General features: G+C 48.4%; 1 protein-coding gene across 3 annotated transcripts in view; it reads right to left on the reverse strand.

Moving 5' to 3' along the window:
* The window catches only part of WDR37 (WD repeat domain 37), a 42,110-nt gene that overhangs the window by 27,528 nt on the left and 1,619 nt on the right, over positions 1-12,963 (reverse strand). For all 3 annotated transcript variants that reach the window (XM_047755256.1, XM_047755257.1, XM_047755255.1), the window contains exon 2: positions 3,412-3,589. In XM_047755256.1, coding sequence (XP_047611212.1) covers positions 3,412-3,549 — 138 coding nt within the window. In that variant the 5' untranslated portion in view covers positions 3,550-3,589. The remainder of the gene's footprint in view (positions 1-3,411; positions 3,590-12,963) is intronic.

A 12,963-nucleotide genomic window follows, 5' to 3' on the forward strand; every position in this document is an offset into this window, starting at 1 on the left:
GGGGTGTAGGTTGCAGACGTGGCTCGGATCCCGCGTTGCTGTGGCTCTGGCGTAGGCTGGTGGCTACAACTCCGATTAGACCCCTAGCCTGGGAACCTCCATATGCCACGGGAGCGGCCCAAGAAATAGCAACAACAACAACAAAACAATAACAAAAAAAGACAAAAAGACAAAAAAAAAGAAATCTTAAAATAACAACAAACATAAAACAAACCATCACAGTTAGCATCCGGCGCCCCATCCACCTGCCTTGGCTCTGGGCCGCCTCCCCACAGCCCTCAGCGCAGTCCCCCTTCCCTCCCAAGGCAAGCGCCCCTCCCCGGGTCCCACCCACCTGCACCCATGACGTTTAATGTGTTTAAAGTGCCTGACTACTCAGCAAGCGCCATGGTACATTTACCTCAACAGCACAGGCACTTGCACGTAACACGTAATCGTGACAGGAGACAAAACTGAGACACCCGTGCTACCGTCCCCTGCAGAATGCAGACACTGCGGAGGGGAACATGCGCCCCGAGGCCGCTGGAGCCCAGTGAGAGCTCTGCTCCGCTCAAGTCTCCTGTGCCGTCAGAGGCCTGGACCTGAGGTGAGAGGTGCCCCACTTCTGGTATCACTCAAGGAAACTCCTGTCCGAACAGCTACGACGGATTCCTCCGGCTTCTCAGAGAATCAACACTGGATCACAGCGGCAAGAGGATGCAGGAGGCGCCCGCTCCGGCCACGGTCAGAGGCAGCATCCTCTGCACCTGCACCACTTCCTAAAGCATCCCCGGAAGCCTGTCCAGCAAGAAACACCCTCCGCTCAGATCCCCGGCAGGGCGTCTGCACCCGAGGCCCGCACCTACCATGCCTGGTGCCCGTGCCCAACGCCATCATCACTGTCCTGCTGTCCAGGACCAGCCAGCCCAGAGCACTTCATCCACCAGCAGGCATGTGCACCAGCGCCGGGGCGGCGCAGCAGCCAGGCTGCCCAGGCCTCGGGGCTCCAAGTGACCCTACACAGGGTTACCTGCTGTCCCTACATCACAATGCAGGATGCTGGCAAAAGGCTACTGGGCACCCCACTTCAGGAGTAACTGAGAGGAGACGGCTCTGCAATGTTCACTGTTGGAAATTTAAGTCAATCCAACAATTTTTGAGAGTATTTTAGACTATTTACACTGTCCAAGTGTGTATATATATATATACATATATATATATATATTTCTTTTTTTTTTATAATCAGGAATTCCTTTTTTTTTTTTTTGTCTTTTTGGGGCCACCCCCTCGGCACATGGAGGTTCCCAGGCTAGGGGTCAAAGCAGATCTAAAGCCACCAGTTTACACCACAGCCACAGCAATGCCAGATCCGAACCCCATCTGCAACTTCTACCACAGCTCACAGCAACACTGGATTCTTAACCCACTGAGTGAGGACAGGGACCGAACGTGCATCCTCATGGATGCCAGTCGGGTTCATTACTGCTGAGCCATAACGGGAACTCCCGACATTTGACTAAATTTCATTGTGAGTTAATTACGATTTTTAAAACTTCTCAGTCCCACTCAACACACCCGGCTCCTGTCTCCACATTTGACTGCATGGATCTAGAACGTTCCATCACGTAAGCTGCACTGCACAGCTCTCATTCAAACCCTCACTTTCCTAAGTGCTGTGAGCTGACTCTTGTCCCCTCAAACTCCTATGCTAACATCCTAATCCCCGGCACTCAGCATGCGACTGTCTCTGGAGACAAGGTTTTAATGAGGTGCTTAGGGAAAAAGACTTCTGTGGGAGTTCCCATCGTAGCTCAGTGGGTTAAGAACCCGACATAGCATTGATGATGTGGGTTCCATCCTGGGCCTCGCTCACTGGGCTAAGGATCCAGCGTTGCTGTGACCGTGATGTGGGCTGGCAGCTACAGCTTGGATTCAACTCCTAGTCTGGGAACCTCCACATGCTGCATGTGTGGCCGTTAAAAAAAAAAAAAAAAAAAAGACGTCTGTGGCTGACCCTGAATCCAGTCTACCTGGTGTCCTCATAGGCACCCAGCAAGACAGCCCTGCGAGGACACAGGGAGAAGGCAGCGTCTACACCAGGAGAGACAACCTGCCCCTCTCCTGCTCCCCAAGCTCTGCCTCCAGGACCCGGAGAAACGAACGCCTGCTGTTTACACTTCCAGGCTGCGGTGCCCAGACGTGGTGCCTCCGAGCTCACTAAGAACATCCAAGCCATTCTGGAGGCTGCTTAAATCTAAGACTTTATTTCCAAAGGGAACTTAAAACGTAACCATGTTCCCCACTCATCCATTCCATACCTAAGGGGGTTCCAAGCCAAGGCCCACCCCAAACCAGCGACCCCAGGCCTGAGCACAGCTGCCTCCCGCACCCACATGGCCCCGTTCCAGCTGGAGGACGATGAGCTGGTCGAGGTGCAGATTCAAGCCGCATTTCTTGTCACCTCATGGCTGATGGACCAGCTCTAGCCGTGCAGGAATGGTTATAAATTTACATGTGTGTTTTTATCCATATACACTCATGCCCATAGGAACACGCCCCAAGTATGTCTCTAATTTTACGATGACGTGTGCTTTTATTTGGGCTGCACAACAATGTTCTTTTAAAAATGGAACACGTTTTTTTCATCACAAAGGAACTAGAGAAAGTGTAAGCAAACCTATCTTTATCAATAAAACAGTAGATCGGGAGTTCCCGCCGTGGCTCAGCAGAAATGAATCTGACTAGGAACCATGAGGTTGCGGGTTCGATCCCTGGCCTCACTCAGTGAGTTAAGGATCCAGCTTTGCCTTGAGCTGTGGTGTAGGTTGCAAACGTGGCTCAGATCCTTTGCTGCTGTGGCTGTGGTGGAGGCCGGCAGCTACAGCTCCACTTAGACCCCCAGCCTGGGAACCTCCATATGCCGTGGGTGTGACCTTAAAAAGACCAAAAAAAAAACCTGTACATCATTTAATCCCAGGGACACCAAATTATCAGAAAGACATATAATGTAACAAACAGCAGATAACACACTCACTAAGGCAGGACGCAGGTAAAGTCAAGAACAGTTCCTGAAAGATGAGCTTCCAGAAACTCTCCAGAGCACAGGAGGCGATCATCATCCCTGACTCTCTTCTCCTGAGTCTGAGACAGAAAGCCCACAACTGCGCTGTCAACCCACCTGCACAAAGAACGGAAACTAACGCAAACTGGGACGCCCCTGCTGCATTAAGCGCTGTCAACACATTAACCTGCGGCGAGTCCTGCCCACGCAGGCTGCGGCACTCGACGCTGGTTTCAGCCGGGCTGGGCAGCGGGCTGTCTGTCTGGTAGCCCGCTCTCCTCTCCTTTGGAGCCCTGAACATATCTGGCTGTTTCTGAGGCGTGACAAACAAGATCAGCGTCCTCACAGGACAGTGATGGGCACCGACTTACCTGTCCCTCTAACATTTCCCTCGGCAGGCCCGTCCGCTCCTGCTCCGAGCTGTTAGTTCTTCGGATGGAAAGGCTATGAGATTTGCGTTTCTGTTTTGCTTGGCGAGCAGCTGAACAGCTCCCGCTTTCTGTGGGCATTACTTCTGAAAGAGGATGTCCTGGCCACTCCTGCAATAAGCTAAAAAGCAGGGAAAGCAAGGACTTTACTCTGATACAGCAAACTAAAGTGAAGAAGAAATAGTGGCGCTCCCGTCGTGGCGCAGCAGAAACGAATCCAACTAGGAACCATGAGGTTGCGGGTTTGATCCCTGGCCTCACTCAGTGGGTTAAGGATCTGGCCTTGCCGTGAGCCTGGTGTAAGCCGGTGGCTATATCTCTGATTAGACCCCGAGCCTGGGAACTTCCATATGTCGCAGGTGTGGCCCTAAAAATGACAAAAAAAGAAAAAATAGTGACCAAGACAAGGGTTACTTTTCATTCCAAACTTCCTCACTATGCTCACGTTCACTATGTAAATCTGAATGGGCTGCGTAACAGGTTCCAAGGTAGAGACCACGGCTGTGTTAGAGGTCAATGTTTGTCTCGTTTCATCAACTCCCTCTAAAACCAAACAGCAAAGAAGGGCTTAACAACAAGAACTCACCCTTAGCCCTCTTCCTCCAGACCCAGCCCAGTCCCCAGAGGGAGCCAACTCTAACTGCGGATTCCCGACGCTAGAGACTCCACAGCAACGTGGTCCAAGTGAAAGCCAACGCCAGCCACACACGAAACTGTCCATTCTCTAGCAACCACATTTAACGAAGGAAAAACAAGTGGAATTTTAATGATTTATTTCACCCCACAGGTCGAAAGGGCCAGGGGGGTCCTTCCGGGCCAGGCTTCCTTCCTGCACACGGACCTCTCGCGTGGCGCTCGCCTCGCTGGAACCAGCCGCCCTCCACGGGGGTTAGCGCTGCAGGTGCACAGCTCACCCAGACGTAATCACACATCTTCCCCGAACCACGCTGGACAGCACCTGCCCAGTCCTGCTCTCACCGATGCCCCTTCTCCCGGTGAATCTCCGCTAGTGCGTGTAACTTTGGGAAGACGTACTCACGCTCCAACAGCCAACAGTATCTTCAGGCCCTCCACCCACCTCACTCTGCATCAGCTCCAAGTGTCCCACCTTTTCTGGAGCCTCCCCCACAGCCGTCCATCCTCCAGTCCCATCCTCCAGTCCCGCTGCCTAGAATGCCTCGCAGACACGCGCAAAGAGCACATGCCCCCAGAAGGCGCTGAGCCTGATGCCCAAGACCCATCCCGGCTGCCAGGTGCTGCCAGGTACCAATGGCTTTTGACCGCTCGCTGCTCCAGGGAGAATGCAGCACGTCTGTTTAACCCTTCACCTACCTCAACAAATTCTGCCGCTTCCCCGTTTCTTACTAATACAAATAAAGCCACTGGGACAATGTATAGGTTTCTGTGTGAACATGAGTTTCCACTTCTTTTGGATAAAGCCCATGAATGAGACTGCTGTATGTTTGTTTAAAAAAAAAAAAAAAAAGCCTAAAAAGACTTTTTAAATCTCTACTGAGATATAATTCACACACCATGTAAGCCACTCTCACAGCTGCCCCTCGGGCAACCACTAATCCACTTTTTCTACAATAAACTTGCCTCTTCTGGCCCCTTCATACGCGGCCTGGGCTACTGCCACTAGCTTTTCTCACTTAGCAGTTTCCACGCTCGTCCGTGTCTCGGCGTCAGCACTGCTCCTTTCTACTGCCAAGTACCCCTCTATGCGGGGATAGCAGAGGGCGCTCAGCCATCAGCTGGTGGCCGTGCTTGTTTCCATCTTTAGCGCCTTATGAACAAGGCCACTTTCAGCAGGGGTGCCGTTTCTGCATCTGTGACTCACTTCCTTGCACACACACCTAGGCATGGACTTGCTGGGTCATACGGTAACTGCTTGGCCACGCTCAGTTTCTAAGAAACCGTCCGACCACTTTCCAAAGTGGCCGTAACCCCTTGCATTCCCATCGGCAGTAGATGAGACTCTGTTCTCGGCATCCTCACCAACACTCCGTCCCATCCCAAGGTCTAACAGTTCTGGCAGATGTGCGACATCTGACAGATGTGTATACAATATTTGCATTTCCCTGGTGGCTAGTGACACTGGACATCTCTCCACGTCGTCTGTCATCTGACCTTCCTCTTCAGTGAAAGGTCTCTTCAGGTCCTTTGCCATTTTCTAACAGACCGGTTCAGACTGTTGAGACATTAAGAGTTTTTACGCATCCTTCGTGAGTTATCTGGCAAATGGGGTTACAAATAGTTTCTTCCAGTCTCTAACCTGCTTTTTCATCCTGTCAGGGCTTTTCACGAAGCAAAGCTTGACAACATTTTTCCACGGCTAACGGTGCTGTCACATTGTCAGCGGGCCGCTCCAAGCCTGCTCAAACCCTCCCGGGGTCCTGGCTCCATCGGGAACCACCACACGCCGCCGCTGCTGCTGCTGCTGCTGCTGCTGCCGCCACTGCCGCTGCCGCTGCCGCTGCCGCTGCCGCCACGGCAGGGAGGCTCCTGAGGCTGTGCTGCGTGGCTGGACGTCCTGCTCTGGGGCAAGGCTCCCCCTGCTCCATCGTGCCACGGGCCACTCCTCAGAACGGAATGGCAGGCCCCCCCGGCGGCCACTCCGCCCTGCCGCAACTTTTACATTCACATGAAGTCAAACTGATCAATTATTTTTCTTCTAAGGATCATGCTCTGAAGTCATGACGAAGAACTTTTCACCAATCCTAAATCCCAAAATGTTTGTTTTCGTCTTAAAATTTTAGTTTTACAGGTTACATTTAAATTGATGAGCTATTTTGGGCTGATATTTTTATAAGGTGTGAAGTTTAGATCAAGGGTTTTGAGTTTTTGGTTTCTTCTGGGGGCATCCAATTATTCTAGTACCATAAGCGAAGACTATCCATCTACACTAAATTGAGAAAGTCTGCCATTATGGTCAAAAGTCAACCAGCTACAGTTCTGTGGGATTATTTGTTGGTTCTCTATTCTGTTCTGCTCACACAGGTATCTATCTCAGTAACGCCTTCTCAATGACTGCGCCATCTTGAAATCAGTGATTCCTATCACACACCTTTTTCAAGATGTCTTAGCTTTTCTGATTCCTTTGTCTTTCCAAATTAATTTAGAATAATCTTTCCTTTATCTATAAAAATCCTGATGGGATTTTGATAAGAAATGTATTTGTTCAGGAGTTCCCATCAGTGAATGGATCTGACAAGCACCCATGGGGACGCAGGTTCAATCCCTGGCCTTGCTCAGTGGGTTAAGGATCTGGCGTTGCCGTGAGCTGTGGTGTAGGTTGTAGACTCGGCTTGGATTCCGCATTGCTGTGGGTATAGGCCAGTGGCTACAGCTTGGATTCGACCCCTAGCTTGGGAACCTCCATGTGCTGTGGGTGAGGCCCTAAAAGGACAAAAGACAAAAAAAAGAAAGAAATGTGTGTAATCTGTTCACCAGCGGGGCGAGGAAATGGCAGCATTTTCACTAGGCTGAGCCCTCTGGTCTGTGAACCGCATATCGGTTTAGACCGCTTTTGATTTCTTTCCTCAGTTTTTCAGTTGTCACATAAAAGTTCTACCTATGTTCTCAAACTACACCAAAGGTTTTTTTTTTTAAGAAATTTTAAATACTGTATTTTTATTTGTTTCTGAATGTTAATCGCTAGTATATAAGAAAGTAATTGAGTCAAAAAAAAAAAAATACAATTGAGGAATTCCCTGAAGGCACAGTGGGTGAAGGATCCAGCGCTGTCACTGCTGTGGCTCTGGTTGCTGCTGTGGCGCAGGTTTGATCCCTGGCCTGGGAACGTCTGAATGCCCAAAACAACAAAAATGCAATTGATTTTTGTGTATGAAGCTTGTATCCTACATTCTTGTTGAACCTATTTATTAATATTGGGAGTTTTTGGTAGATCCTTTGTATTTCCTTTGTAGACTACTGTCATCTAAAAAAAGGTCAGTTTCTTCTTTCTGACCTTTATGCCTTTCTTTCCTTTTCTATCTTACTAATTTGGAAGTACTATGCTGAATCAGAAGTATCAGCAAATTGCTTTATTCTGGTCTCAAAGTGAAAATACTCAGTCTTTACCACTGAGTATGATGCTAGCTGTCAGTTCTGATGTAAATACTGTTTTATCGCTTGAGAAAGTCTCCCTCCATGTTCATGTTCTAAGAGTTTCCCGAGTGCTCAAGTCAGTCATACTTTTTTGTCTGCGTCACTTAATACGATCACACAGCTTTTCCTTCCCAGCTTCCTAACAGGACAATTACCCTGATGATTCTCAAATGGTGATCTAACCGTGCATCTACAGACTAAACCCCACTTGGGCGTAGTGCATAATTCATTCAGTTTGTTCCCATTTTCTTTTTGTTCCTTTTGGCCATGCCTAGAGCATGTGGCTGTTCTCAGGCCAGGGATCAAACCCTCACCACAGCAGTGACAACACCGAATCCTGAGCCACAGCAGATTAAGGGAACCCCCTGTGCTTCTTTCTTCTGCCTTCTAAGTTATTTGAACATTCTTTTTAATTTCATTTTGACTTATGTCAGGTTTTTAAGCTTCTCTCTTCTGCATAAGCTTCCTAGTGGCTACGCTAGGTTATCGTTATCCTTTCACAACGGAGTCCACGCCCCCCGCCACTCTACTAGTTCGCGGGAAGGTGTGCGACCCACCCTTTCCCCCTCCGCCCTCCCACCCTCCCACGTTCTCCTCTGCGAGCCCCCGCTGCGGGCCGCACCTCGACGGTTACGCTTCAACCTGCAGACACACTTCAGAGGAACAGGGACTGCACTCACAATGCATTTGTTCTCTCCACTGTATGTTCCTCCTTCCTGGCGTTCCCACATTCCTCGCACCATTTCCTTTCTGTTTACAGAACTTCCTCTATTACTTTAGGGACGTTCTGCTATTGCCAAACCACGCGCAGGATGTTTCCCACTCGACAGAGAATTCTGAGTTGATGCTGTTTCCTTCCGCAGTGGCAAAGTGTGTTACCTCCTTCTGACCTCTGCAGTTTGTGATGAGAAATCCACTCCGTTAAAGGGACATTTCCTGGACTCCCACTATGGCTCAGCAGCAGTGAACCTGACCAGTATCCATGAGGACTCAGGTTTGATCCCTGGCCTCACTCAGTGGGTTAGGACCCGGTGTTGCTGGGAGCTGTGGTGCAGGGCAGCCACTACAGCTCGGATCCAACTCCCTAGCCTGGGAACTTCCACGTGCCGCAGTGCAGCCCTAAACAAAGCAAAGGGGACATTTCTCTCTCGCTGCTTTTTCATCTTTAGTTCTCGGAAGCCTGACCGTGACTACGATGTGGAGCGTGGCTTTCTTTGAGTTTATCTTGCTTAGGTCTCACTTAGCTTTTTGATTCTGTAGGTTTATGGCTTGCCGAATTTGGGAAATATTCAGCTAGTTATTTGTTCAAACATATTTTCAGCCCTACTGTTTTTCTCCTCTCTTTGGGGCTCTGATGACGAGAATGATGTCTGTTTTGCTTTGTTCTGTTTTCTTGGCCACACCCACTGCATGTGGAAGTCCCTGGGCCAGGAATTGAACCCAAGCCGAAACAGAGACTGGAGGCACAGCCAGGAAGGAGCCAGATCCTCAGCCTGCTGGGCCACCAGAGAACGCCAAAGAAGGACGTCTCTTGTTAAACTCTCACAGATCCCGGAAGTTCCGTTTCCTCTTTTCCAGTCTACTTTCTCCGGGATTCGGACGGGGTAATTTCTACTGCTTCATCCTCAAGTTCACCGCCTCCTGCCTTCTGTCCTCTCCATTCAGATACTGAGCCAACCCTAAGCTCACTTACAGTACTTCTCCGTTCTAAAATTTCCATTTGTTTCTTCTTCATATCCTGTATTTCCTCCTGAGAGTTTCTGTTTTTCATTTGCTGCAAGTGTTAGCACCTGCTCACTGAAGAAATCTTTGCCCGCTTTAAAATCCTTGTCAAGTAATTCCAACGTCGCCATCATTCTGGTGTGTCCGCCAAGCGCCTATTCTGAGTCCAGGGGCGATCTGCCCGTCAGCCTGGGAGACGCAAGCTCTGGGTGTGTCGTCAGACCTGGACCTGATGCAAGTCTTCTTTACAGCAGGCTGCTCTGACACTGCCTGGCAGGCCAAGAAGGGTGCTGCCTTCTCTCTGCGCGGGAGGCGTACAAGGTGCAGATGGAAGCTGGGGCTCCCCACTCAGCCTCCGCTGACCCTGGGGGGAAGTACTCCTTGGCACGACCCAGTGAGGTTAGAGTTCAGCCTCTCCCTCAGCCTCTACTCAAACCACCAGACTGACCCGGGGGCCTTGTGACTGCACCTACAAGACCTCGTTGCAACCAGGGGTGGGCAGATCCTGACTCTCTCCTAAGTTTCTTCAGAAGCCACCCCAACAGGAAGAGGGGCTATTCTCTATCACCCCCCCAGCAGAGATGACAACCCCAGGTCCTCACCAGGCCTCTCTGATACCACCCGGCACAGTTCATCTGAACACAGCTGGTCAAGGTCAAAGTCTATTCCCCACCCTGCCTTTGGTGGTCAGGGCGAGACGGGGGCTGCCATGTTTTCTAAACACGTCCTGTCTGGCAGGCAGTCCCTTTCTTGGCCTTTTGGTTAGAGATCAGGCTTCTCTTGCGGCTTTTCTGAACCATCTGGTGTTGCTGGCTTCTCTAAACCCGATACTGGGATGTGTGCGGCAAAAAGAAAACCCAGGGAACTCAGATGTGTCACTTCTCAGGTCCTCATACACCCAACCTGTCTACTCTTCCACCCGCTTTCAGTCTCATGTTTGTTTGATATTTAATGTCCAGTGTTTTTAGCTATACCAGAGGCAGAATAGGAAAAGTGAATCTACTCCAAAGCCAGAGATCTTTTGAGTCTCAAATTACTCATGTGTAGACCTTGTTATAAAACGGCAGTAAAAGGAGTTCCTGTTGTGGTGTGGAGGAAACGAATCTGACTAGGAACCATGAGGTTGCCATTTCAATCCGTGAACTTGATCAGTGGGTTATGGGTCTGGCACTGCCGTGACTTGTGGCTTGAATCCTGCTGTGGCTGTGGTGTAGGCCAGCAGCTGTAGCTCTGATTCTACCCCTAGCCTGGGAACCTCCATATGTCTCCGGTGCAGCCCCTAAAAAGCCAAAATAAATAAATAAATAAATAAAGTTCCCTCTAAGGAACAGCAGGTTAAGGGCCTGGCCTTGCCACACAGCTCAGGTCACAGCTGCGGCTTGGATTTGATTCATGGCTCAGGAATTTCCATATGCTGCAGGTGTGGCCAAAAAAAAAAGTAAATCTTGTTTTACAACACACTAAAAACATTCAAATTGGTCAATTAGTTTTGTGTGTTTAGATTAAAAAAAAAATTTTTTTCTTGGACACCCCACAGCATATGGAATTCTTGGGCCAGGGATCGAATCCAAACTGGAGCTGTGACTTACGTCACAGCTGTGGCAACACCGGATCTTTAACCTACTGTGCCAGGCCGGGACTGAACCAGCAACTGCCACACAGACAAGCCAGCTGATTAACCCACTGCCCATAGCAGAACTCCACTACTTTCATATTTACAGACAAAAATAAGAAATCTCAAATGTCAAACGAAAGTCATAACTGATACCAAAACAATCTTCCATGAGGAGTTATTTGGAAAAATTATTTTTGACTGAAAAATGACAGAACAAATCTTGAAATTTAGATCTGAAAAATCTGAGCTATAGAAATTAGAGATACCTGGAGTTCCTGTCGTGGCTCAGTGGTTAACGAATCCGACTAGGAACCATGAGGTTGCAGGTTCAATCTCTGGCCTTGCTCAGTGGGTTAAGGATCCGGCGTTGCCGTGAGCTGTGGTGTAGGTTGTAGACGCGGCTCGGATCCCGCGTTGCTGTGGCTCTGGTATAGGCCAGTGGCTACAGCTCCGATTCGACCCCTAGCCTGGGAACCTCCATATGCCGTGGGAGGGGCCCAAGAAATAGCAAAAAGACAAAAAAAAAAAAGAAAGAAATTAGAGATACTTGTAACAAAGGTGTAAAAACACAACTGCAGATTCTGTGGTTGGGAGAATTTTATATACATACAAAAAAGATTATACTGATATTTAATTTGAAGTATTTGAATATAAGGAATCTATATTGTTAAACAATTCATAGAACAGCAATGAACAGTATTTCAGTAACTTTTTAACGGAAACATTTAGAAACTATGTAACTGTGCCATAAATTAAAGTTGACCAAGAAATCAAACTGACTTAATGGAATCTTAACCAGAAAGTATATTCTTCATAAAAATCAAGGAACGTGGATACAATTATCTTTTTCAGTAATTACACATACTAAATTATCAACTTCATAAAGCAACTTAGTTGTCAAGAATTTCAACACATAGATTTATCAGTTACCTCACAGTTTATAAGTTATGCTTTGTAAAGGAACAGATATGTCAAAACCCTGTCAAAGCTCAAAAAAAAAGGTTTTTTTTTTTTTTTTTGGTCTTTTTGCCTTTTCGAGGGCCACTCCCATGGCATATGGAGGTTCCCAGACTAGGGGTTTAATCGGAGCTGTAGCTGCAGGCCTACTCCACAGTCACAGCAATGCTGGATCCTTAACCCACTGGTTAAGGCCAGGGATCAAACCCAAAACCTCACGGTTCCTAGTCGGATTCATTAACCACTGTGCCACGACGGGAACTCCTTTATTTATTTATTTATTATTTTTTTAATTTTTATTTTTAAAAGGAGACATTTTAATCAAGCAAATAGCACAGCAGAGAGCTCCTCCTTCTGCTAAGTACAAACTGGAAAGTGAAAGCACTCCAGAGAGTCTACACAGTGGTCACATAAAGCGCAACAACTGCAGTGATCAACCCTTCTTCCACCTCAACAACGGTCGCTCTTCAAAAGTCTCACGTCACTGCTTCTTCCCATCTCTGTATCTTCATAGCTAATCCAAATCCTCACCATCAGCCTTTCTCTAAGCTTTGAATCCCTCCCTCATCCCCATGAACCACAGGTGTGGTTCTGTGGTTTGGGGGCTTTTTTTTTTTGGTTTTTTTTTTTTTTGCTTTTTAGAACCACACCCATGGCATGTGGAAATTCCCAGACTAGGGGTCGAATCTGAGCTGCAGCTGCTGGCCACAGCCACAGCCTCGCCAGACCAGAGCCGCCTGTGCAACCTGCACTGCAGCTCACAGAGCAAGGCCAGAGATCAAACCCGAGACCTCATGGATACTAGTTGGATTCATTACTGCTGAGCCACAGCAGGAACTCCTTAAACACATTCTTTAAGAAAGCATATAGTCCCCTCCAAAAATCAACCTCCCTAATCTACTGCTCAAATAAATGAATTTAATATAAACTCTCCTTCTGCCCAACCCATGTTACATGCTGCCACATGCACTACCCCCTGCATTCAAAACATTACAGTTCCACATCCAGTGGGATTTATAAACATTTTCCTTTTAGCAAGAGAAAAACACTTGGCTAAATAACAAATGTTATGAACGTTAAACACATGCAAA

The sequence above is a fragment of the Phacochoerus africanus genome, chromosome 12, assembly GCF_016906955.1.
Source record: "Phacochoerus africanus isolate WHEZ1 chromosome 12, ROS_Pafr_v1, whole genome shotgun sequence".
NCBI lineage: Eukaryota > Metazoa > Chordata > Mammalia > Artiodactyla > Suidae > Phacochoerus > Phacochoerus africanus.